The sequence below is a fragment of the Podarcis tiliguerta genome (genome assembly GCF_965153285.1).
Source record: "Podarcis tiliguerta genome assembly, chromosome: 6".
Lineage (NCBI taxonomy): Eukaryota > Metazoa > Chordata > Lepidosauria > Squamata > Lacertidae > Podarcis > Podarcis tiliguerta.
The window spans coordinates 54,694,560-54,720,894 of record NC_139539.1 but is presented as its reverse complement, the minus strand read 5'-3'; the positions used below and the strand labels follow the sequence as shown (position 1 = coordinate 54,720,894).

At 42.6% G+C, this 26,335-nt stretch overlaps 1 protein-coding gene and 1 long non-coding RNA gene across 4 annotated transcripts in view; one reads left to right on the top strand and one right to left on the bottom strand.

Moving 5' to 3' along the window:
- The window catches only part of RAB3B (RAB3B, member RAS oncogene family), a 51,782-nt gene that overhangs the window by 18,868 nt on the left and 6,579 nt on the right, over positions 1-26,335 (top strand). For all 3 annotated transcript variants that reach the window (XM_083447198.1, XM_083447196.1, XM_083447197.1), the window contains exon 3: positions 17,561-17,679. In XM_083447198.1, coding sequence (XP_083303324.1) covers positions 17,561-17,679 — 119 coding nt within the window. The remainder of the gene's footprint in view (positions 1-17,560; positions 17,680-26,335) is intronic.
- Positions 579-9,225, bottom strand: LOC310680497. Its single transcript, XR_014512813.1, has 4 exons — positions 8,584-9,225; positions 4,484-4,589; positions 2,697-2,784; positions 579-1,199 (listed from the first exon to the last, which is right to left on the bottom strand). It is a non-coding gene; the product is annotated as an uncharacterized lncRNA (long non-coding RNA).

The window sequence follows — 26,335 nt, the reverse complement described above, 5'->3', positions numbered from 1 at the left end:
AGTATCTTTTCATAGTAAGCAAAGAAGAGTCACAGGGAGATTCATGTCAACTTTTCTTAGACCACCAAGGGGAGAATGGAGCCTGAGGTAGAGAGGATGCAGACCTGGCATATCCAGGCTGTGGCTCTGGGGGAAGCAAGACCCTCAGAGTATTAATGCTGCCAGTCCTTCCATCATAGGCTCAGGTTGTATATATATGTGTGTAAATGAACCATAGACCATAAAGACACCACAGTCTCCAAAGGAAATACGAACCCTGGGCAAGCGCCTGGAACTCCTGGAAACTCACACCTCTCAAAAATCTCACACCTCTCAAAAATTGGGGTCCCATGCAGCAATGGGGGAGAAAGCTCATTACTTTATCTGAGGGGGTCAGAAATACACAGCACTTATGCTATACTGCTGATGGAGCTGCATTTCTGCTTTTTTTAATAAACGAATAAGCAGAGTAGTCCCAACTGTTTTAAAAGCACATTCATCTTAATTTACCAGGTTGGGTTGTTATTTCAAGACTTCAGATCATATTTTGAATGTGCCTTCAAATCCAATAAGAATGTATTGGAAATGGTTCTGTAAATGAATGATAATTCATTTTATGTTGTCATGGTAGTTAACAATACCAAATGATTTTTAAGTCTCCTTTTATAAGTATCTTCAGAGTGTTCCCCCTACCCACTTTATGAACTTGAGACTAAGGATGCCTGTAGGATTTTTATTCACTTGTGTGTGGGTGACTAATGGATTTTTAATAGAAGTCACGAAAGGGAATGTGCATGAACATTATTTGGGGAAAATATCTTATATTACTTGTGGAAAACAGCATGTAATATTGCCTTTGAAATTAAAATCCGGGAAGTTTGCTCAGGCATACCTATTTCAAAAGATGATTGAATTCATGTTCAGAAACAACGGGCAATATGTATCACTATTTTTATGAAGAGGTATTACTTTTAATGATGCAAGATTTTTCTGTCACACTAGCTTCCTTAAGATATTGATTGCAGGGTGGAAATAGAGGGTCAGATTCGGATCTCCAAAACTGAAGCAACTTCAATCCAGGAATTTCTTTCTGAAGGCTTACGTTCCTGGGATTAAGTTTATAATCTGATCCTGGTTTTATGTTCTCAAGGTAGTGTTCTTCCTTGATTTCCATTTTCACTCTGGTTCTGCTGTGTGAAGCAGTGGGGCCCAGTAGTTCCCTAACAGGAGACTGAGGCTGATCTGTTATGAATTTATTGGCTGGGGATTTTCTGTTTAATTGCTGCTCTGGAATCATTACTGATAAAGGGTGACTAATGAATCCAATAATTAACCAAATTATACTGGGCTTCTTGCATCTTTCTTTTTTTAAATAAAGAAATTGGAAATCAGCAATTGAAGCCTTCCTACCCCACCATCCACCATCCACCCTCCCATCCCTGAACAAACAACTCATTAAGCCAATTACTCACTAATCCCCTAGCTGTGATAACAGGACAAGAAAACTGACAGAATCTGGAAAGGGAAAATATTAAATTTTAAAGCATGGGGTTCCTGGAAAGTCTTAATAGTTGAGCTGCAATTCTGTTTTTTTATAAAAAATAGAATAAAATGTCCCACAAAACATATTTGGAAAAAAACATTGGGGGGGGGGGGGACAGCCAAGTGCTACTTATAATTTATCAATGACAGGATGGTTTAGAAGTTCCTTCTCCTGCTGTGTTACATGACACATTACCATCTTGCTTAATGCTTCTCATGGTACATCTCTTGTAGCTTTAACCTTTGCCTTCCTACTCTTGGGACAGGTCTGCTCCTCTTTCTAACTAAGAATTCCTTCATGGGATGACTTATAGGTTCAGTTTGGACATAACTCTCGTTTATAATTTAGTCTGACATGAATGAGCTTCAGGCTCGTGTGTCATCACCTTAAACCCCACTCCCAGGTGGTCATAAGAAGCAGCAGCTTTCATTTCCATTTTCAATGAGCCAGAGGTTATCATTGTGTCTCAACCCTTCATCTTAACCACGTTAATCTATGGCTTTGGAAAACAAGCCAACTTCATAAACCACCATTTGAAGCATGCTTCTTTCAACAAATCCTAGTTAAGAAGTCTGTGGCATCACTTCCCTCTACCCCAGAGATCGGCAACCTAAGGCCTATGGGCGGTTCCAGCCCATGAGCTTCCTTGAACCAGCCCACGGCCGTTACATGGATTGGTGTGGGGATTCCATGCTCCCCCCCCCCGGTGCCATTTTCTTCTTGCCGCGGGAACCGACTTCTGGGTTGGAAGAGCGCCAGAAATAGCATGTGCACATGCGCATAGGCGCTCCTCCATCCTGGAAAGGTGCCGGAAATAGCTTGAGTGCACGCATGGGCGCGCATGCTCCGGCCCACCAAGAGGTCTGCCAGGGAGTGGACTGGACCGGCCTCAAAAAATGTTGCCAACCCCTACTCTACCCCTAGTTTTATGGTAGATAGGGTGGTGCTTTTGTGCACATCCCCGAGGGGCAGGAGCAAGCCCAACTTGTTGAGTTAGGAGAGGGTGCTGAGTGGGATGCTTTAAAGAGCTCTTCTGCCCCAAGACATTGTCTTTTCAGCCTTCAGCACAGCTCAGCACCCACCTCCGAGGACACAGTGTTGGTTGCCAGTTGATAGGTCTGTGTAGGAATTTTAGATAGCGCCTCAGGGTTTTCCCCACGTACACCACACTTACCAGAAAGTGGACATATTAGTCTTTCTAGCCCATGTCACTGTTGTTTATGTTCATTCATAAGGGCACTCCAGCCCATTTCCAGATTAATCTGTAATGGTGAAAAAAAAATCTATGAAAGTTCACGTCTAATCACAAAATGACCATGTATCTCAAGATGAGCATTTTAGGATAAAACACATTTAGAAATGCATGCTTTAATGAGACTTAAATATGCATTTCAAATGCATTTTATAATGAGACTAAAAGGCTCCATGTTTGTGTGCCCAACTCACCACACAAAGGCAGGAGGCTTGAGGGGAGGGGCAGGTGATACAGGCAGATGTTCCTCAGCACAGCTTTGTGAGAGCTGTGAGGAACCGGGGTACATGAAAAGCTAGGAAGGGTAGCTCATCCGGAACGGTGAAAGAAGGAAGGCTGCTCTTTGTCTGTCTTACAGGGAACCAGGGCTGGATGGAGGGAGTTAGTTATATTGAAGGAGCTGAAAAAACCAGGGCTTGTACAATGCTAAAATATAGTTTAGTGTAGCATCCAAATGAGGCCATGGATGTGTCCAGTTTCAGATCCACCATGTTGGTACCTCTGGCACATTGCTGGCTTTGAGCTACGGTTAATTTTCTAGAGAAAAAAGTTGGGGTTCAAGTCTCGCTGGAATTACTCAGAAGTGAGAGCAGCACACTTCACACCTGCTAAGATGCACTTTAATATATTTTATTTAACAAGATTTATATATCACTTAATTTGAAAACAAAGCACTGAACAGTTTACGTGAAATAATACAAAATATTCATGAGAAAATACCAATAAAAAGAACAATCTTAAAAGTAAAATTGTATGCCTGAGTAGACTTGCCTAAACAGAAAAGTTTTTAGCAGGCACTGAAAGCAATACAGTGGTTGCAATATTAATATTCTTACTTCATATGTTCTAAAGTTGAACTCTGGTACTGAAAACAGATGGTAAATTTAGAAAAACACATGAGATTGGAAAGAAGACCTAAGGGTACAGGTGAGAGCATAAGCTCTTTCCACCTTGTCCCAGCTGGCTTGATTCTCTCTTGAACTACAAGCTCCACTTGGCTAAAATGAAGATAGGGTCATAGGCCAAAATTAACAGGAGTGAGTGCTGCATCCATGGGAAAAGTGGTGTCAAAATAAAATGCCCAGCTATTCAGGTCACCTGGCCACTGGCTCTGATCTCAATTTTTCATTATACTTCTTGCCCCACCCTTGCCTTTTCTACATCTGGGTTCTCCACTGTGAAGCTTGGCACTTGTCTTTTGACCTTCAGGCTCTGCAGGCGTTTTGTAGTGTTTGAGAAAAGGTCAGGTGTCACAGGACTTAAAACTGATGAATAATGTAATCTAGACCCTGTGAGCTTTCGATCTAGGCTGTATAATCACAAGTAAATATGAGCAGGCTTCATTATATCAAATATTTGGCTCCTGTTTTTGAAGTGGCTGCCAAAGTGTCAGAGCCAGAGACGTGTTTTTGAATTAAATGAAAAGACTTAAGAATGGTAGAAATGGCAGGCTGTTGCTGTTAGTGTCTACACTGAGGACTCTCACATAACATTATGCATATGTGTCTGTGTAGGGGTGTGTGTGTGTGTGCGTGTACACACGCACGCGCACACACACACACACACACACACATCCATGTATCCCTACAGGCTAACTTACACAGATACATGTATTATTATTGTATATTTACATCAGCACCTATAGGAATCCAGTCCTTTTTTTGAAATTAACATCTTTGATTGTCAGTCTGTCATAATTCATTGCTCACCAATCCACAGTTAGAGAATGGAGACTCTGGAGTTCAGCCATAGCCTTCCCAGAAAAGGTGGTTTGGACAAGGGAACTGATGGAAGAGGGAAGTCACACTGGAGTTCCTTGGATAAAGGGAAATACTGGGAGTTACTCTGAGAACACAGCAGAGTTACTTAAGAGAACAGGCACCTGAGGATGGAAGAGTTGGAGGAGCAAAGTTTGTGGAGAGGATGTGACAATGGGAGTGTGACTTTGCTCCTGCTTCGTGATCTCTTATCAGCTTTTAATACCACCAACCATAGTATCCTCCTGGCAGCGGCAGAGCTTCATGCTCCGACATCGGGGGGGGGGGGGCGGAGAGCCAGGGGGGGGGCTGTTGTGCGGGGCGGGGCACACCGCCTGCAGGGGCGTGGTGTCCAGCGCGGGCTGCAGGGGCAGCCGCAATGGCACCCTACTGGGATTGCGCTGCCGGGGGCAGTGCACTCCCCCCGCACTCCTCTTCCTCTGCCAGTGCCTCCTGGACCGGTTCTGGGGAATGGGAACGGGCTGCAGTCATACCTTCTGGACCAAGTCCAGAGAGTAGCATCAGGAGAGTGTTTTTTGGCACCCTGGCAGCTACGTTATGAATCTGTTTTAGTCTATTCTCCCCCCCCCCCCAAAAAAAATTAGTTTTCAATTACAAAAAATCCAAAGCAGACCTCATTATATGCATATCGAATCATAATACCAAATCAAATAACAATTAATCAAATATCCAATTATATAATTTGGGTGACCTCCCGCTTGCTGGATTACAGGTTCAGTAATTCTTTTTTTTCTTCCTGCTTTCAACATCTTATTTATTCCAGTTGTATTCCAATCTTAATCATAGTCTCTTGTTCAACAGCTGCAATTTTTCTGTTTTAGTCTATTCTATTGGGGTTTTAACTTTTTGTATGTTTTAAATTATGGCTGTAATTATTATTTTTTAGTGATAATTTTTATCACTTTATCTTTTTTTGTTAACTGCTTTGAGGTTTTCTTCTACAGTCAAGTGGCTTGCCTCTTTTCCTACTGCTTCTTATTTTTTCTCTTTCACCCTCTATCACTATCTCCTATTTATTTTCCAGAAGTACATTTCTTCTGCTTAGTTCAAAAGTGCTTAGTTCAAAAGTGCTTAGTTCAAAAGTGAACACCTGATAAAAGGATGCCTAGTATGAGATCAGATCAGGACACTCCAATATGTTAAATGAGTGAGAACAGATGTGGAAGTGGTTTGTGTTTTATAGCACATTTCCTGTGATGCAAAGGATTCATTTCAGACAAGACTGTTGTTTCATTAAAAATAAAATTGAGTAAACATAGTCCAACAAGCTAATGATCCTTGTTGAGCTCATTTTAAATGAAGCTTCAGAGATATCATTTTTGTAATCAGTGCAGGATGAATTTCATTCAACATAATGGATAAGCCGCAATATGTTGACATTAGGACTGATGGATCTGCTCTATATCCATTGGTTTCACCTATAGTTTATTTATTAAATGAGCAGTTATTCTTAAGTATCCAAGTCTTAAAGGGCTTTTCAGACAATCAGAATAACTTGAGTGAGTTCCACTCCTGATCCAATACCCTGATTGCACATGACAGACCATGCAGGTTGTGGTGCGTAGCCTTACTGTGAGGAGAAATGGGGAAATTAGCCTTCCCACTGAGAATTTCTGGGTGAGCATGATTATATAGGCTTCCGATAACACTTTGGTGCTGGTGTTAAACAGTGTAGAAGTGTAAGGAAATAATGAAATAAAGTTACCTGAAAAGTTGGGGCATTGCATGGGGAAGTATGAATCTCATCTCTTTTTGAGCTTAACTACAAATAATAGTTAAGCACTAGTGCTGTAGTTGTACGCTGAGGAACCCTAGTTGGAGGAGGGTTTGGGTTGTATCCAACTAAGATCTACTCAGAGTAAACCCATTGAAATTAATAGACCTAAATTTGTTACGTCCATGAATATTGGTGGGTCTGCTCTGAGTATGAACTACCATTTGATACAGCCCACTGAATTTTATGAGTGACTCATGAAATGTTGCCGTTTGAACTTGAAGAAAAGTTGATAGTCCTGTAACAGAAACAGTGCCTAAGGGAAAATGTCAAGAGTCCTATTCAACCAACATATAAAAGTGGTGTGCTTACTACTCCTCTAACTGCTAAACTGGAAAGCCAGAGGCAAATCTAGTTCTGAAATGACTTAAAAGAGAAAGAGCCCCTGGCTAATAGAGCTCTTTTCAAACCTCAGTCCACTAGGGCTACAATCTTGTGTTCTGCCACTCACAATTCTTGAACTCATCTATCATTCTGCCTGGAAATGAACTACAGTCAGAGCTAAAGATCCTGCAAAGGTCACTGCCAGCATCCTTTTCCTCCAGAGTACGGAATTCAACCCGGATAGATCAAGCTTTTCCTCCTATTAGGAGAAATGAGGTGGAGATTTGGATGGACTGCCCTGTGCTTTGTTTCAGAGCCAAAACCGCCCAAGACATTTTGCTGCCTGAGGCAAAGGACAAGATCACGTCCCATTCATTTGACATAAAGAAGCTGATCAGACTGGCAGCTCAGGCTCATTTTGAAATGGGTGATGGGCCAGCATCCTCTTGAGGGCATCAGGCTACTAGGCATGTGCACACACATATCTGTCTCCTGACTACACTGCTCCACAGCACCCATCACCAGAGACAACTATCTCACGCTGCCTGATGGTAGGTTCACCCCTGTTAAGAATGTTCTTAGTTTCAGTGAATAAAAATTGAAACTAGAATTGTAGTCTGTGCACAATTCTTAGTTCTTCTTCGGCTGTAGAATTCAGTTGTGATGTTTGAGTGTATTTAGAGAACTGCACAGTATACACAAGAGTAAAGTGAATCTGTAGGAAGTGAGAATGGAGCTCCTGGGAGCACACAGAAGAGACATGTTTAATAAATAAGACTTAGGATAGCAGAAAGAAAAGGTGGAAATTATGAGTGGAACAGTCAATAATTAAGGCAAATGCAAGTTAATCTATAAAGCAGGGGAAATGTTTCAGATGCTTCTGTTTTAAGACACTGAGATTTTTGGTCACATCATTTGACTACCCTTGTCAAAGATAGATCTTATTTTAGAATATAATTTTCAATAAAGAAAGTTCCAGGCAAAGTTTCTGATGTTCACAGATCTAGGAAGGAAATAGAAAACAGTCATTTATTTTAAGCCAACTGGAGGGGTTGGGTGGAGAAAATGTAGGGAATGGTTTTCACAAAGGTAGCTTTAAATAGAAAGACAAAAATTACATCAACGTAAAGGTGAGTTGCCTAAAATAGTCTGTGAAATGACAGATCTTTCCCATATCCCCACAGGCAGTAATAACCACATGGCAGGCTGAAACATAGCCTCTGAACTAAATTGTTGAAAAGGGACAGAAGCAGTTTTGACAATGGTATATTGCAGAGGTTTTTCATCTTTTGGGGTCCACGGCTCCCTTGACCAACAACGTTCCTTCTGCGGCACCTCTGTGGGGCTCAGGAGCCCAGTTACATCACCCCTTACCTGCAGAGCCTCTCCTTGGGAGCCCTCTGGGCAGCTGCTGCTGCTGCCCCTGGTCTCTGAGCTACCCTCCCCCCCGTCCCAAAGAGAGGTGCCTCCTCACACTGCCCCACAGGGGCCTGGGAAGCACCCCCTGGCCAGCCCCAAAGGGACAGTTCGCCTGGGGTACTAGCCAGGGCTGTTGCAACAAACATCTGTGCAAGCCTTTGAGAGGCAGAGACGCGAGAGGGCATCAGAGGGAAGGAAAGAGGGACAGAGGCTAGTGTTGTCCGCAGCACCCCGACCATCACTGAAGACAACCCAGGGTGCCACAACACACGACACACACTAGTATGTGGTACTGACTGGAATGCAATCTATCATACGAGGATAAGAATCACATATACTGTTCCACCCACTTTGGCCTCTGGCTCGCTCTCCTTACCACCAACATGCACCTCCCTGAAAGTTGGCCGCGAAGGAAAAACGTTCTCCACCCCACCCCTATACGAAGTAAATAATATGTGACATGTGGATCCAGCTGCAGGTTTTCATAACTAATACCTCTGAAAATATAACTTACTTAAAAGAACTGAGAGGAGATGCTTCTGCCTTGCCACTGGAAATTCCAGAGGAGGAGTGTGGGCCAAGTTCATTTATGACCCTCTTGAACATGGGTGAGCTTGGAACATTCTCAGCCAAAATGCCTCATTCCCTCATGAACCACCTTCTGGGGGCTGTGTGCCTGTGGTGGTTGGGGTGGGATGTGACTCTTAACTTTGTAGGGAGGGCTACATTCCTGCCATGCCTACATCTCTCTCCCTTCTCCATCCAAGTCAGCAAAGAGGCATTATAATAGTTGAAGAACACATTCTGGCCTTGGTAAGAGCACTTGAGGGCCTAGAGTAAGGCCCATTAGGGGTGTGGCTTGGTGGATAGAGAGGCCTGTGGGGCCTTTTGGTTTGCAAAAACCTGTTCTTGTCTATATATATATTTGGGGCCTGTGCATCTCCCAGTCCAATTTAAACCAGCCTTTAGCTTGAAATGAGAAATTTCCCAAATGCTATACAGTGTGGTGCCAAACTGCAAGCAACAGCTATGTTTTCCCTACAGATATAACTGCTGCATCTGTTCAGTGTGAATCCATATCCCTTACCTGCTTCAGATGGGTGGCGGCTTGGCATTTTTAAATAAATAAAGGAAAAATATGTCTGTATCTAATACTGCTGTTATGTCTTCCTTTCAGAATTTGAAATAATTACTTACCCAAACATGGTTTACTTACTTACCCAAACAAGGCCAGAATGTGTTCTTCAACTACTATAATGCCTCTTTGCTGACTTGGATGGAGAAGGGAGAGAGATGTACTACCCTTGTCACAAACTGATCATTCACATTGATTGCTTCACCCTCCGCACCGCTCATTTCTTGTATATGCTAACAGTTTCCACTGTGCTTTGGTGCTAAAGAGAAACCGATGCAGTCAGACCCTGAATAGAATCAAAATGTATTTTTGCATCTTGTGGCACAGCGTGCTTTAATAGTGAAGACAGAAAATGGCATCCATTTCAAATTGCTGGAGTTTTAATCCCTGTGTATAAACCCACTTTTCAATCAGTTTAGAAATCAGCATTAAAGAAAGAGCAGCAATCTTACAGTCTGATCCTAACTTCATCTCACGGATGCCAATTCCACTGATATTCAGGGAATTTATTTTCATGCATATGTAGGTTTTATGACCCAAATCTGCCCCCACATATACACACACTTCACTATGTATTCTGTTGTAGTTTTTTCTTCTTCACAGCACTGTTTCATAAATCCTATAAAATCTGTAACAGGCCAGTAAAGTGATAATCAGTGTCAGAAGATGTTTGAGAAGGAAGCAGCTGTGTTTTCTACCTCACTTGCTGTTTGATCGGCTGAACTGGCAAGCAGTAGCTAATCCCTTCTGTATTCTCAAAGCAGCAGCACGCCCCCCCCCCACTAAAAAAAAACCTAAAGCGTTTTCTGTGTGATAAGTCTTAATCAGATTTTCACAGCCCAGTTCTCTATTGAGATAAGAGAAGTACTGTACTTTATATTCACAAGTCACTCCCATCCCTTCATTGTCACAGGCCCAACTTTGTACTGATTTTGTGGCATTTAAATTGAGGAAATAGAGAAAACAAACTACCATTTTGACCTGAGTTTACTTTCCATGTGACAAAAATGGCCCCCATATCTCCCATGTTGGACCAATCTGTGGCTATATACACATTAGTAGGGGACGCGGGTGGCACTGTGGTCTAAACCACTGAGCCTACTTGCTTGATCTCCCTGTGGTTTTGTGAAAATGAATGATTAGTTTTTAGAAAGGGAGAAATCACACAATTAATTCCTTTGAAATGAAGTGTTTTCAGGAGAGCTAAGCTCTGTAGCGACTTTGACATTTTCTGGTAGTGACCGGGTGGGTGTGGGGTTAATTTGCTGCTGCTGGCAGGTGAAATCAGAAAGCAGCTTTCAAAGTGATTCATAACATCACTTGCTTCTCATAGTAGCCATTGACTCATCCTCCCCTCCCCTGAATATTTCTATTTCTAGATTGTAGCAGGAACAAAGGTTGACCAGTGCCCACCAACATAATTCTTTGTTGCTAATTTGGTAGATTTCGGTGAGGGCAATGTGGGACATCCAAGTAAAAACTGAATACTTAAAATGTTTCATTTGGTATGCTGTTTCGTATTATTAGTGTTGTGCGTCCTTTGGGTTTTGCAGAGTACCATGAGCAAAACAAAAACAAAACCGCAACAAATCCCTGCTCAAACGAGCTTTCAATTTACATTTTAAGCATGGGGTGGGGGGAAAGGCAATGGAAGGCAGTAGGGAAGGGAGATGCAAAAGTGGCAAGACATGAGCAAACACAGTTATAACTGAATCATTGCTGCTGCTGCACTTTGAACAAAAGCAAAGGTAGATTTTGAAAAAATAGAGTGTTGTCTGGTGAAGGGGTCCACAGGGCAAAGAAGGTCACTGTTGAGAACTCCAGTTGAGCAACTTTTCTAACAAAAGCTAGAAGTGGACTGAGGCCGCCTGAGTCACAGCTTCCATTCTATCTCTCTCCATATGAATATCCATTTGTTTTCCCATCTGAGAGAGGACAACCCCTCAAAATGCTGAAGCTATTGTATTCACTTGCCACTTCAGAAGCAAGTGCCATGGACTGACTGGATGCAGAGCAGTGGTGAGAGGCACCAGCTGAGGAACCCCAAAGGGAAGGCGGCTCAGAGCCAGGGGATTGGTGGTGGGACAGCGATGAGTAGTCAGTGGGAGAAAAAGGAGCAGACTGGGAGGAGGAGGAGGTGTCGGAAGCAGGGTTAGGGAGCAGGAAGAGCCTGTGGCAGAGAACAGTCCAGTATCGGAGGCAGAAGCAGGGGCAGGGCGCCAAGAGGCAGAGTGGAGGCAGGTCTCTGAAGATGCCAGGGAGTTTCCCCCTCCTGCTGTGACCAGCTCCCCTCCCCCTGGGAATGGGGGAATGGAGAAGGTGGAGCAAAGAGAGATAAGCCAAAGGAGCCTTAGGCTACTGGGGAAGGAACCAGGGGAGGAAGCTTAGAGAGCTGTGGGAGGGCAGGGACATTCAGTCCTCACAACTGCCTCAGTGGGGCAAGTCCTACTGGGAAGTGTTGCTGCGATCGCTCGGTCTGTGTGATTTTGGTTTCTTTGAATAAAGAGTTGACTTCACTGATACCAGATATTTTATTGCTGAGCTGCCTCTGACTTTGGCTCCTGACAGCAAGGCATCATGGGAGAGATGAGAATTAAGGGATGGTTGTGAGTAGTTGGACTTGACATTCCAACATATACTAAGTGAAAAACATATAGGCTTATATCAGTCTAGTTATATATATATCTTTCCTGCTACCACCACAAATGCATGCCCGTCTGCCACTAAGAATCCTTCCTAACAACCCTAGTGTGTGTAGAACTCCTGCTTTTATCCATTCTGTTGCAAATGTGGCTTGTCCTTTTTGTCATTTCATTCCCGGCTGCCACAAATGCCTCCTCTTGCTGTAAATGAAGTGTGATTTAAGTGTGTGAATGAAGAATTTCTGTAGTGCTTTCCACTACCTATATGAAGTAGATTCACATCCATCATTTTACTAAAATTATGGGGAAAGTCCTATTTTCAGACTTTTAAAGGTGGACTCTGTGGGACTATCACTAGGGACTGGTTGATTAATAGGTATGGGCTGGTTGATTAATAGGTATGGGCTTATTTTAATCAATAAGGGTGAATTTTAATTGGCTGGGTTGTTTTGGTTCTTGTGTGTCACCACAACAGAGAATTGCAATGAAATGATGACAGATGGCCTATCTCCCTAACACTGAGTTTAGCATCCTTCAGGATCTCTAAAAAGCACCTATATTGAGGTTTTGGTGAAGAAACTTAAAGCAATGAATTAACCAATTAATTGGCTTAAAGGCATTCAATTAATCAACTACACTTCTTTAATTGGTGGAAGCCCTAACAGCTGAGCAGAGGTTCACATATATATAACCAAGGTCTACATTATTTGATTGGATAAGTATTTATATTCAAACTGAAAGGGATTTCCAGTAAGGCTGTGTACATGGGGGCATTATCTTGCAGATGGGTCATTCAGATCCATTTTTTAATGTATGTGCGAAGAGCACATTAGGGTCCGCACACTTATGTGTTTTCACTCAACACATTAATTGCATATTCTGCTGCTTTCCATTCACACCAGTGGGTGGAACCCAGCAGAAAATATGCCAAGTGTTTCATGCCCCCCTCCACCTCCTGCTCCTTGATCACTCTCCCCTTCCTCTTCCTGTTAGCTTACAGGAGTAAACTGTAGTTTGTTCTTTAAATAAATATATATTACTTTTAAACAGAATTGCAAAAGATCCGTAATATTAAAAACAAACTGTAGCTACTTGGTGATCTGAGTTGGGTTTATGTGTGTGCCGGGCTTTCTGCAAATTAAGATAATTTCTCTCTCCCAGCCTTCGCCAACTGATGTCCAACTTCAGCTTCATGAACCTTAGGATTTAGTCATGTTCATGAGACAAAGGAGGGGAATTAAAATCAGCCCTGAATCTTGCTGTTTTTTTCAAATCTCTCCAAAAGTCTCCTGCGGCATTGGAGAGGCTTGCTGGAGTAAGTTAGCGTCTGTCTTTTGGAGATATTTGGGGGAGAATGATGAAAAGAGGCTGGACTGATGAGATTCCTTTCCCTTTTTCAGCAACATAATTGGATTCCAAGGTGCTTTAAGCTGAAGTTGGACATCAGTTTGAGAAGGCTGTGAGAGAGGAATTACTTTAATCTACAGAAAGTCTGGCACATGCGTAACCCCTACATTCAGAGCATTAAGCAGCCCTAAGCATTTGCTTTTATTATTACAGAAGTAGGAGTATGGCAACAAAGGCCGCTTGTTGAAACATCAGCACTGTGGTTGGGGAGAAATTTGGTTGAGTTTGCATTCAAGGGCAAATCTATCAAATCTGTGCTGTCTGAAAAATTTCTTGTTGGCTTCTGTCTGTATCAATAAAGTGGAGTGTACTTCTGGGGGTGAACTCAAATAGCTGGAGAATCACAGCACCTGCTGTGTCTGCAGAGACCAGTATCTCATAATTGCTGCCTCCTATGCTGTTTTTGCTGCGTTAGCAACACCAAACTGATCTCTCTAGGGTACAAGCTTGAGCAGTGTGCTGCCCTGACAAGAATACCCACCTCTTGGCCTCACTGATGTGGTCCAAAGGAAAGCAGAGCAATACATTTGGCACCAACATGGCTGCAGGAGCTGATGGAAGGAGGCAAACAATGTGCCACCCAATCATCTTAGGAACTCCACTCCTTACAAAAAAGTGTACATTAGTCAAAACAGCATACAAAAATGTGTTTATTAGCAGAATATCGCACTTAAATGCAATGTTGATAGACCACAGCTCTCAGCCAGCATGACCAATGGCCAGGGATGATTGGAATTATTCTCCAACCAGAGAGCCACAGGTTCTGTCACCCCTGCCCTTAAAGCTCTTTTGGCAGTTGCTGAATTTCCTGGCTAAGTTATCTGAGGCGTAAGGACCTTTCAGTCTCCGTCACCCCCTGGAGTGGGTAGAAGAAAGAGGAGACTTCTCTATTAATCATATTCAATGCCTGAAACCTTTTAAAAAGCGGAGCTTGAAAACCTGTACACTGCCATTTGATTTTTTAAAAATACCACCAGCACAAACCTGAACACAGCAGGGAAGAAGAGGTGCTGTACACATCAGGTGTGTGCCTCCAAGATAAGGCCCTCATTTTTTTCTGCTGCTGTTTCAGAGCATCTCTCTGATTGCTGAGAAATGGATGAAATATGTGCAAATGGATTTTTTAAAAAACAAACATGTATTTGTAAACACTTTGAATGTCTGGTCTACAGGTTGCACTTTGAGGGGAAACAGATTAAAATGCTTTTCAAAGCTTTCTCACTTCTAGGTTGCCAGTTCAGCTGGAGAGCCATCTCAGAAAACAAGACCTTATTGTCATAAAACTGCTAAGCAGTCTGTTCCAGTAATTCTCAAATATTTTCAAACCATCACCTCTTGAGGCATCGTGAAGGCCAGAAAGATTAATTGCAACCACTTTAAATAACTGTTAGGAAATAGGATTACTGGGTTGTCCTCAAAAGTGTCATGATGTCTCTGCATATCCCCCCCACCCCCAAGATCACCTCAAGGTAAAACATATCTGCCTTCAACAGCCAAACGCTAACTGCAGGTCTTCCATTTTACGTTGTCATGAGTAACAACAGGCAGACTGAATTATTATAATAGTTGGCATGTGTGGAAAATTTCCCAGTGGAAAATTAACTTCTTTTACCAGACACCAGTCCAAAGTGATGTGATTATTAGAGTATAACATGGACATTCATGGTACAACAGATATTGATAGCAATAAGGGGCAAACTTTATCTGAAAACATACTATTTGTCTTTTGTTTTTTAATTTTGAAGTACTGTATTTTTTCACTGGAGACATTCAGTGTTTGCTTAGGCACAAGGGTGCTCAGAATAATATAAGTATGATTAATCCTCAAAGCAAAATAAGAATCTCATGAAATGTTTCCCATGGCATGTGTATTTCTATCCCTTTCCATAACCCAATAGCATAATCCCTAGCAGTGTATTGATGTCGTAAGAAGGCCATGAGGTTGGCAGACTTACACTTAGGAGTCACTGTTTATGGAAGCAAGTAGCTCATTTAACCAGACATTGGGGAAATAAAGTGGTAGGGAGATGGTGTCGCTCAGATGAATGCTGCTTGTTCTCTTCTGAGGACGCTGCTTCTGCAAATATTACAAGATCTGGAAACCCTACAAATACAATGATAACATAAACAGAGGAGTTGTGGTGCCTTTTGTGATCAGGTGAAGCGCTTGGGGATGCTTTAGGACCCGGTCCTCCTCTTTGAAGGGTAGGCTGAGAAGAAAACCCAAAAATGCTAAAAGGGTTTTCAGGAAATGGGTAACAGAAATCATTTTATTGGGAAACAGAAACAGTGCTATCGGTTGAAGGGTGGAAGAAAGGCACAATGATTTTCTGTATAATGTTGCTAGGGAGAGAAATCAAAGGAGCAGAGCTGTTTCTATTTGTTTAACTATGGATTTTCGCAGACACATACTAAATAAACTACTTCGTCAGATATTGAGCAAGTGGCACCTAATATATCTCCTTTAAAAGAGACAGAAAATATCAAGGTACAGGCAGTGGGCAGGGAATGAGAACATCCCAACTGAAAATACTGAGGCAGTTACCACTACTCTGCAGCTTCAGCGATGGCAGAAGCTTGATATAGATAAAAAGCAAAACCTCTATCAGATGAATTAAAACTTGAGCTGCTCACGCAATGCTGGACCCCTAGAGCAAGTTACGACCAAGCATGATAGTACAGGTCCAAAAGCATTTCCCCATGCATGACTATACTGTATAAATATTCTTAGTTAGCACCCTGCTGTTTTGGTACGGCATTCTGTTTTTCCCCAGCCAGCAGCACAAGGGGTGCAAGTCACGTTCATTGCCAAAATTTGTACCAGGTACAAAGGCTTCAACGAAGCTGTGAGAAAGCACTCACAGAAAGAATGACAGGGGTTCACCTCAAGATTCTTCTAACTTCCTTTCTGCCGTGAACAGGAAAAAGGTTTCAATTGAACAGTAATTTAATAAGTCATATGTAAGACTTGTAGATGTCTCGTTCTTGATCAGACACTGCCAGTTCAGACCCCATGAGCATATATGTGAAATTATTATTATTTGTGCCCCTGTTTGTCTTACTTTACATTTGTTTGCATTGAATTGCATTTGTTGTTACTTCCCATTCACTCAGTTTGGAGAGGCCGTTTTGGAGCGCTTTGCAATCTCTTTTCATTTTAATGATGCCAAACAATTTGGTATCATCACCAAACTTGGCCACTTCACTGGCCACCCCTAACTCTAGGTTTTTTTATGAACAATTTAGAAAGCACAAGTTCCAATACTGATCATTTGGGGAACTGTACTTTCTATATTCCTCCATTGGAAAAACTGTCTTATGTGGTCCTACTCTCTGCTTCCTGTTACTTAACCTACTGTATTCCTGATCCACATGAGGGCATTGCCCCTTATTTCATGACTACCCAGCCACAGTCCTGATGGAAACCACTCCCATGCTGCCATTAGCAATACCAATGAAAGCTCCCAATGGGGTCCCATCTCCCTTCCCTAAATCTTTATTCACTGATAATCAGCCTTCACATAATAATAATGTTTTTTAGCTCTATGGTCCAGTCTGGACAGGGCTGATTTTTCAGTGCTCTACTCATGTTTTTATCCCGTGCAAAACCTATAGATGCAAAATGCCAATACAGAAATGATCTGAGAGGATTCCAAGAAACACAACACTTTTTGACAAAGGTCTGATTAGGTTCTTTGTTGTGCAAGGTTTTATTATATCTGTTATTTAGTATTGTATTTATGATAACTTTGTAATTTGTTTGTTGTTGTTTTCCATTTCCATATTGTAAGGAAGCTGGTTTAGAAATCCTTGAAACAATCAATCAATCAATCAATCAATCAATCAATGACCGCATTAAGGAAAGAAGTGTGGCAGGCCCTCTGCTGTTTGTGGCAGACGGAGCATACAATAAAATCAAGGATGTACACATAAGTGTACAAGTTGCTGGCATGCTGGTGACTGGGCGTTAGAAGAAGAAGAAAATAGTTGGTGAGGTTAAGTTTACCATACCTCAAAGTCAGGCCAGTATGAGTCTATGTTACCTTTTCTTTCATGAATCATAGTATAGGAAAAATGCATTAGGCAACATTTATCTTTATTGACCTCTCCAGTTCATGTACAAGAATAATACTGATACTGGTATTGAGACAAAGCAATAAATGCCCATTTTCCTACAAAGAGATTGCCTCTACATAAGTAAAACTTAATTTATGAAGTGCCCCTCATGCTGATAAGATCAATGGGTTTATGCTGTTTTCAGCAAGAGTACTTGATGCCTAATGCTTCTGTTTCTTGTCGTTGTTTAGGATACTGCTGGACAAGAAAGGTACAGGACAATTACCACTGCCTATTATCGAGGAGCAATGGGATTTATCCTTATGTACGATATTACTTGTGAAGAGTCCTTCAATGCTATTCAGGACTGGTAGGAACAGATAATTGCTACTTTCTGTGATAGTTTCATTTTCCGGTTACCATGCAATCCACTCAGTGATCAACTCACACCACATCTTATAAGAGGAAAGAAGGAAGCTCAAGAGCTTAACAAAACATAATCACAATCAAATTATTAATACTACTATTAATTACTCTGCCTGAGTCTATAAAATATGCACACACATAATTTAAAAAGTTCCTATCCCAGTCCTGCATTTCTTTACTCATAAATAGCTGCCAATGAATTTAGTAGAACTGATACTGAGTAAATACGCACAAGATTTCAGCCTTATCCTCAAAGATGCTCCATTACTGCATATCAGGACAGTTTTTCCGCCCTGGAACAATTTTTCAGCCAAATTATTCTACTGATGACATTAATTGCCAAGCCTGAAGTTCATTTCACAATGTCAGTGAACATCAGTCCTATCTAATGTTTATTTATGAGATCACAGTGTCATTCCAATTATGCAGAAAGCTTATGTATTACCAGAAGCTATACATCACTTTACCATCTGTGTGACAGTACGTGGTCCAACCTTCAAACACTGCAACATCCTTTCCAGAAAAAATGATTCTCATTCTAACCATCTGATTCTGATCCAGTGTAGCTGATTAGATGTAAAATTCAGAGGGAGAAGCATGTCTTATACCACTGGTCAAAGAGCTTGGAACCAGCCAAGACTCCAACTTACAGCATCTCTCAAATGACTAGCCCTTATAGCAAAATACATTCGAAAGCACGTCAAAGTCAAGTAGATAAATAGGTACTGCTCTGGTGGGAAGGTAAATGGCATTTCCGTGCATCTCTGGTTCACCAGAAGCAGCTTAGTCATGCTGGCCACATGACCCGAAAGCTGTATGCCGGCTCCCTCAGCCAGTAAAGCGAGATGAACACTGCAACCCCAGAGTTGTCCGCAACTGGACCTAACGGTCAGGGGTACCTTTACCTTTACCTTTACCTTTAAACATCTTGAGCTAGGTTCCTTAAAGTACCTAAACAAGGCTGCAATCCTAATTAATCTTACCTGGGAGTAAGACCCATCAAATTTCATTAGACGTCTGGGGAAATACAGATGGGATTGTGCTGTTAGACATCAGTAGCCAGATCAAAGGAGCTTGCCTTCTGTGCTATCATGCTAGTCAACTAAGAACAGCAGCATTTGTCTTGCTCTCTGCCACCAGTGTAGCTGACCAAGAGATGCTGTAGCTGATTTACACATCTGTCAAATGACACAAGTAAAAATGGCAGAGAAATCCAATGCAGTTTGCATTTAAAGACAAACATATCTAATTTGCATTTCATGAAACAATATGCAAACTGAAACACAGCCATCCTTCAGCCAAAAGGGAAAATGCATATACTAGGGGGAAGTGTGCATAAATAGGAACTAGGGGGAAATAAGATTTAAAATTCAATTAAATAAAAGGAAATTGCTCGCAAATGTGTGTATTGCAAAATTATATACAGTACAGTATATACTGTACATATTAGGAAAAATACTGTATGCACTAAAATACTGACAATTTTTCATGAGGACGACCACTAATATATGCATTCGTATGCATACTTTACTGTACTATATGCAGTTTGCACATGTAACTTGACTGGAGAAATGTATTGCAAAAGTTATAAAAGTGTGTGTGTGTGTGTGTGTGTGTGTGTGTGTGTGTTAATGGCTGTGTTTCGGTTTGTGTATTGCTTTGGAAACTGCAGATTTGGTTGATTCACCTCCAAATATGAACTGAATGAAATTTGTTTCCCATCCCTACCTGGGAATAAGCCACACTAACAATGAGACATATATAGGATTACTGTTTTAATGGTGTCAATCAACTTTGACAGACAGTAGTACATATGCATTACAGTAAGAAAACTTGACTATTAGTCTAGTTCCCCAACTCTCTTCTAGCACCAAAAAAAAAAAAAAAGCCAGTTCAAATTAGTAAAAGTGTCTGCTTGCTGACAAACTGTTTTTCTTTTTTCCATTATAGGGTTGCCACATTGTTTTAAAACTCATCTGACTTTTAAAAACACCTTTGTATATAAAGACAAAAATTCAACAAGTGCTGCTTACCCCATCGTAGAGAAGCAGATGGTGAAAGTACACCCATTGAATTTCTGCCTGTCAGGCAGCTGTTAATGATATGGGAACCAGAAAAAAAGTAGCAACTCTGTCTCTGTGACTGCCAGTATAACACTTCCCAAGAAGCTGACATCCTTTTCTCCTTTAAATCACACCTCCATGTAATAATTATTCCACACAGCACAGTAGCAGCTGTAATTAGAGCTATGGCTTTCATTAAATGAGAAATATTTTTCTTGTAGTTCAGTTGTACTATGTCAATTAGGATGAAGTGATCACTGCCCTCTCTAATGCATGCAGACAGAGTCAAACCTTCCCCATTAGTCGGCGTAATAGGATCACTCTGGGTCAGAAATACACCGTGCAACATTATTTGAAGCCTATGCCTATGTAATCTACAAAACGGTATTGCTTACAATCGAATTTGAGACATTTTAGGGTAGATTTTGTTTACTGTGTCTCCATCATGTGACAATGGGGGGGGGGAGGTAGGGAAGAGAAATTTCTGCAGTAGGGAAGTAAGCTCTACCCATTTCAGTTGAAATGTAATATTAAGGGCTGTATACACTTCTCAGGAGATAAATCCCATTGAATTCAGTGGGATTTGCCATTGAGTAGATATGAATAGGACTGTGCTGTTATTAGAGGTGGGGGAGGGAATTCAGTTCAGATTGCATTTAAAGGCAAACCCACTTAATTCTCACTTTCAGAAACAACATGCAGACCAAAATGTAGCCATCCTTCAAACTGCACAAGCTATGGGGAAGTGATTGATTATTTAAAAATAAAAGCAAAATCCTGCAAGGCGAAAATAGTCTGAGGCTAAAGCATCCTGAATGTTTATAGGACACACACTTCACAAGTAGCGCCTCTTGCTATATAAAGTTAAAATGTGTGCAGTCAGTTTTCAAGATGCGCCAAACATCGCGGTTTCTTCCAGAGCCGGAAAAGCACATGATACGAATGAATAATGGCAAAGGCAGAATTCATTTCTCAGTTTCATCATCTTGTCATTCTGTGGAAGTGACTTGAGATTGTTCAGGCAAGGGCAACTATTGCTCGCAGCTTATTTCTCCTCTCTCAAGTGCCAGCTTCCTTTCCTTGGCTGACAATGCAGCGCTCTTGTCTCCACATGTACAAGATTTTGTAAAGAGATGGTTGCAAATCCCAGAAGGAACAGAAGGCTGGCTGACACCTAAGGCAGTGGGGATAAATAAATAAATAAAATCTAAAAACACTTCACTAACCAAAAGCCAGCAGGGGACCTAGCAAACCAACTTTGAAAACATAGCATTCTAAGTAACTTTGGAAAACAGCTAGACATTTTGCCTATACAGTATATAAGAAAAAAATTCTGCAAGCTATTTGAGAGAACTCACACGGTTTTCTATCTCCTGTGATGTGAGCTTTTTAATGGCTTTGTAAGAGATTGCCATATGTCCTTGAAGAAATCTGTCGTTTCAGAGCTAAAACATTAAAAGCCTGTAAATTAGCTGGTGCACTCTTGTATGATTTAACTTAATTTGTTTCTGAGAAATCAGGGGAGCACACTTTGAGAAAAATAAGGGATGGAAATTTTAAGCCATTATGAAGCAAAACATTTCTTTTGAAATGACTATTGTATTGAAGACAGGGTTTTTTTTTTTAATGGAGGCAGGTGGCTTGCATACAATTTTATGGGTTAACACCTTGGGATGGAATGTGTGATGGTGCCGAAATAAAAAACAAAGCATGCTATAGATGATGTGTTAAACCAGACTGGAATCAGAAAAGAGAAACAAAAGCAGTATTATCTATACAGGTATAGAAAATATTGCTTTTTGAATGGCAAATAGAGCTTCTACAGCAGAGTGGCAGATCATAGGATCATATACTTGTAGAGCTGGAAGGGACTCTGAGGGCCATATAGTCCAACCCCTACAATGCAGAAATCTCAACTAAATGACAGGTGGCCATCCAACCTCTGCTTAAAAACCTCCTTAGTTGGAATCTCCGTTCTTGAATGCATTAGTCCAGGTGCTAGCCTCCGGAACAGGTTAAAACAAGTTTGCTCCATCTTCCATGTGGCAACCCTTAAGATATCTGAAGATGGCTATCATAACTTCTCTCCGTCTCCTCTTTACCAGGCTAAACATATCCAACTCCCTCAGCCGTTCCTCATAAGGCTTGCCCTCCTCTGCACACATCCCAGCTTGTCAATATCCTCCTCCTGCTCCTCCTCCTTCTTCGAGCCAGTATGGTGTAGTGGTTAAGAGCGGTAGTCTCGTAATCTGGGGAACTGGGTTCGCGTCTCCGCTCCTCCACATGCAGCTGCTGGGTGACCTTGGGCCAGTCACACTTCTCTGAAGTCTCTCAGCCCCACTCACCTCACAGAGTGTTCGTTGTGGGGGAGGAAGGGAAAGGAGAATGTTTGAGACTCCTTCGAGTAGTGATAAAGTGGGATATCAAATCCAAACTCCTCCTCCTCCTCCTCCTCCTCCTCCTCCTCCTCCTCCTCCTCTTCTTCTTCTTCTTCTTCTTCTTCTTCTTCTTCTTCTTCTTCTTCAATTGTGGTGCCCAGAACTGGACAAAGTATTCCAGGTGCCGTCTGATCAAGGCAGAATAGAGCAGGACTGTTACTTCCCTTGATCAGGACACTATACTTCTGTTGATGCAGCCTAGAATAGCATTAGCTTTTTTTGCTGCTGCATCACACCATTGATCAATGTTAAGCTTGTGGTCTACTCAGGAATGGAGGAAAGGGGATGCGGTGGGTGTGGACCACCTCTGGTATCGCCACTGAGGTGGCACTTACTGCGGGGCCTGCAGTGCATCCGAGCCACACGTTTCTCCTGGGAGAGACGCGGTGGCTTGGGCGCGCACAGGCTCCACACTGCCCAAACAGTCTGCTCACTGCTCCCCACCAGCTGTAGGACTGCTGAGTGGGAGGAGGCAAGCATAGCTATGTGTGAAGAACGGTGTGTGCATAGGAAGAATGGCAGGCACAACACCTGTGTTTGTGTGTCCGGAATGGTGGGTGCAGTAACTGCTCCAGTGTTCTCAAAACCCAGCAGACTGCCCAGAAAATGAATGGGACAGACAGGAAGTCGTGGAGAGGAGGCTCTGCCTTCCTCAGAGAAATAAAACAGCAGCTGATGGCAAGGGAAGGGAAGGTTCTGAGCTGAGAAAAGAGACTGAAAAGGCACTTGAAAGAAATGGGGAGTCAACGCATAATGTTATAAGGTTTGGGAGTCAGAGTCTGGGTGTTATAAGGTTTGGGGGTCAGAGTCTGGGTGTTATAAGGTTTGGGGGTCAGAGTCTGGGTGTTATAAGGTTTGGGGGTCAGAGTCTGGGTGTTATAAGGTTTGGGGGTCAGAGTCTGGGTGTTATAAGGTTTGGGGGTCAGAGTCTGGGTGTTATAAGGTTTGGGGGTCAGAGTCTGGGTGTTATAAGGTTTGGGGGTCAGAGTCTGGGTGTTATAAGGTTTGGGGGTCAGAGTCTGGGTGTTATAAGGTTTGGGGGTCAGAGTCTGGGTGTTATAAGGTTTGGGGGTCAGAGTATGGGTGCAAGTCACCCAAAAATCCTGGTATTAGTAAAAGTTACAATTAATCAAGGTTTGATTAAACTGAGCTAAACACGGAAACCACTGGATTTGGTTTATGCTAAGAGCTAGGCCAGCTCGGCAGAGCTACATAGGCTCCCAGCCCAACCTTTGAATATCAGAGCTTTAAAGTTCTTCCCATAGAGAGCAATGAAGGCTGCTTATAATGTTTAGGCGCCTGCAGTGTTGTTCTCCCAGGTTATCACTGTTTTTACTTACTCTTTCCCATCAGTTTTGCACTGGTGAAGCAGGAAAGAGAGCTTAATCATAATGCGATTTCTTTGGACTGGGCAGCCGTCATTCATTCAGTTTCATACTGAATGAGCCTACCCAAAGTATGCAGAAGGGGGTGATGAATTGCAATTTTCAAATCAAAAGACGTACACGTGTGTGAGGAATTCAAAACTTGTCAGGTTTTATCAGTTTGGATGCCATTTTTAAGTTGTTCCCACAGCAGCCATTCAACCTGAACGTAGCCATTCATTCATTCATGCAGCTCTTAAAGAGCAGACATGGTTAAGGGAGCAATCCCAAGCAACCTCAGATTCTGGCCAGTGAGCCACAATATGCAGCGGAGGTGCCACTTCACATGGAGAGACAGGTCTGTTGATAGGTTGGCATTTTGCCCCAGAGCCTCTCCCCCCCCCCCACTGTCAGCATGGCATCAGAAAGTTTGTGGGCATAGATGTACCTGCCCATTATAGAACCCGAAGAGAATGTGGGCATTGGTGTTCCTGCCCATGATAGAATCCGAAGAGCATTCTGGAGGCAAGCCAGTGGTGGTCTTGAATCTGTAGGATCCTAACCCCCTCATTTCTTCTATAGGATTACGGCAGGGGGAGGGGAACACAGCACAAATATTTGATGTTAATGACACTTTGCAGATTGCTGAAAGTGCGAAGATGATCTTAGCATTCTGGTTTGAAAACTATCGCAGCTGGCTCTTTTTAGATTAGCTGCCACAAATTCCGTTCCGCAGCGGAGTTTATTTAAGGTAAGCTTTGCCATCCATCACAGAGCATCCTGCCTTGTGAATATTCATGGACTAACTGACTGACATCGCTTTTGGTATGAGAGGCATGACGTGGGCTGTCCAGAAGTAATTAAACATTGTCAGGAATTAATCGGAAGGTGGAGGTTGGTTCTGAATCAGAAATCAGGCTCCACAGGCATAATCCATCAGCAGTCTTACTGGTGCAAGCTTTGTTGAAATAAATGGGTACAGGGGGATAGGGTTGCCATATTTCAAACAGTGAAAATTTGTTGAGCTTTTTTAAGCAAAATTGCAAAAAAAAATAATAATGCTATTTTTATGGGGCGGGGGGTACGGCACTGCCAACATCTCCCTATAGGGGATATGCTGAGTGGATTGAGCTCCATATCATTGAGAGGGATGTATCCAAGAATAACATTAAATACTAGTGAGGAAATGTGTGCATTGTGTGTTTGGAGACCACTGCTTATAGCAGTAAGCAGCATTTACCTAAACTAAAGATTCAGGACAGACAAAAGTTCATAATTAAACTTTGACATTCGCTCCCACAAGATGTCTTGATGACCACAAACTTGGATGGCTTTAAAAGAGCATAAAGCTATTTCATGCAGAACAGGCATAGGCAAACTCAGCCCTCCAGATGTTTTGGGACTACAACTCACATTGAATTGAAATACTTTATTGTCACTTGTACGACTTGTATGCAGTGAAATTACACAAGCACCCCGCACTCAGCTCTCTTAGTCTTAATTCCCCTCGTTTACTGACACACACACACCAAACCCGAAAGTCAGTTGCCCTGTTTTTATCTTTTCATTCAGCAGCCTAACAGCCCATGGATAGAAGCTGTTCTTTACCCTGTTGGTGCGACTAATCATGCTTCTATATCTTCGGCCTGAGGGCAGGAGATCAAGAATGTGCCGGCCAGGGTGTGAATCATCCCTGAGAATTTTCCTTACTCTCCTGAGGCAACCTTCTTCTGCTATTTCATCCAGCGGATTCATGGGACAGCCCATAATATCTTGTGCTGTATTCACCACCCTCTGTAGGCACTTCCTATCAGTTGATGTCAAACCAGCATACCACACCGTAATGCAGTATGAAAGGACACTTTCTATTGTGGTCAGGGATAATGGGAGTTGTAGTCCCAAAACATCTGGAGGGCCGAGTTTGCCAATGCTTGATGTAGAACAGGGGTGCCAAACTCAAATTCATCGGGGGCCGCATCAGCAGTTTGGTCACCCTCGAAGGGCTGGTTGTATCTGTAGGACTATATGTCCACTCTTTATTATCATATGTACTTACAGTACAGGAGAGAAGGGTTCAGGCAGCTGTTGGATCTGTCACATCACAGGGTGGCATGCACTCAATATAAAAACAAGTGGAGGTTTCCTGAGTGCATGTAAAGTGGAGGTTTCCTGTGTAGAACGGCCGGCGCCGTTAGAGGGCAGACGTTCTCTGGCTTGTAGGCTGCTGCGCATGCGCTGAAGAGGCGGCTTTCTTGTGTCAAAAAAAAAAGTGAGAATAAAAGGTGAAGGCTGGCAGCCAGCAGCGGCTACACGGGCCACATGACGAGGTCTGGCGGGCCGGATTTGGCCCGCGGGCCTTGTGTTTGACACCCGTGATGTAGAAGAAATAAGGCTATTGATGGCTACTAACCACAGTGGGATGCAGGTGGTGCTGTGGGTTAAACCACAGAGCTTAGGACTTGCCGATCAGAAGGTCGGCGGTTTGAATCCCTGCGATGGGGTGAGCTCCCATTGCTCAGTCCCTGCTCCTGCCAACCTAGCAGTTCGAAAGCACATCAAAGTGCAAGTAGATAAATAGGTACCGCTCTGGCAGGAAGGTAAACGGCGTTTCCGTGCGCTGCTTTGGTTCCCCAGAAGTGGCTTAGTCCTGCTGGCCACATAACCCGGAAGCTGTACGCCAGCTCCCTCGGCCAATAAAGCGAGATGAGCGCGGCAACCCCAGAGTCGGTCACGAC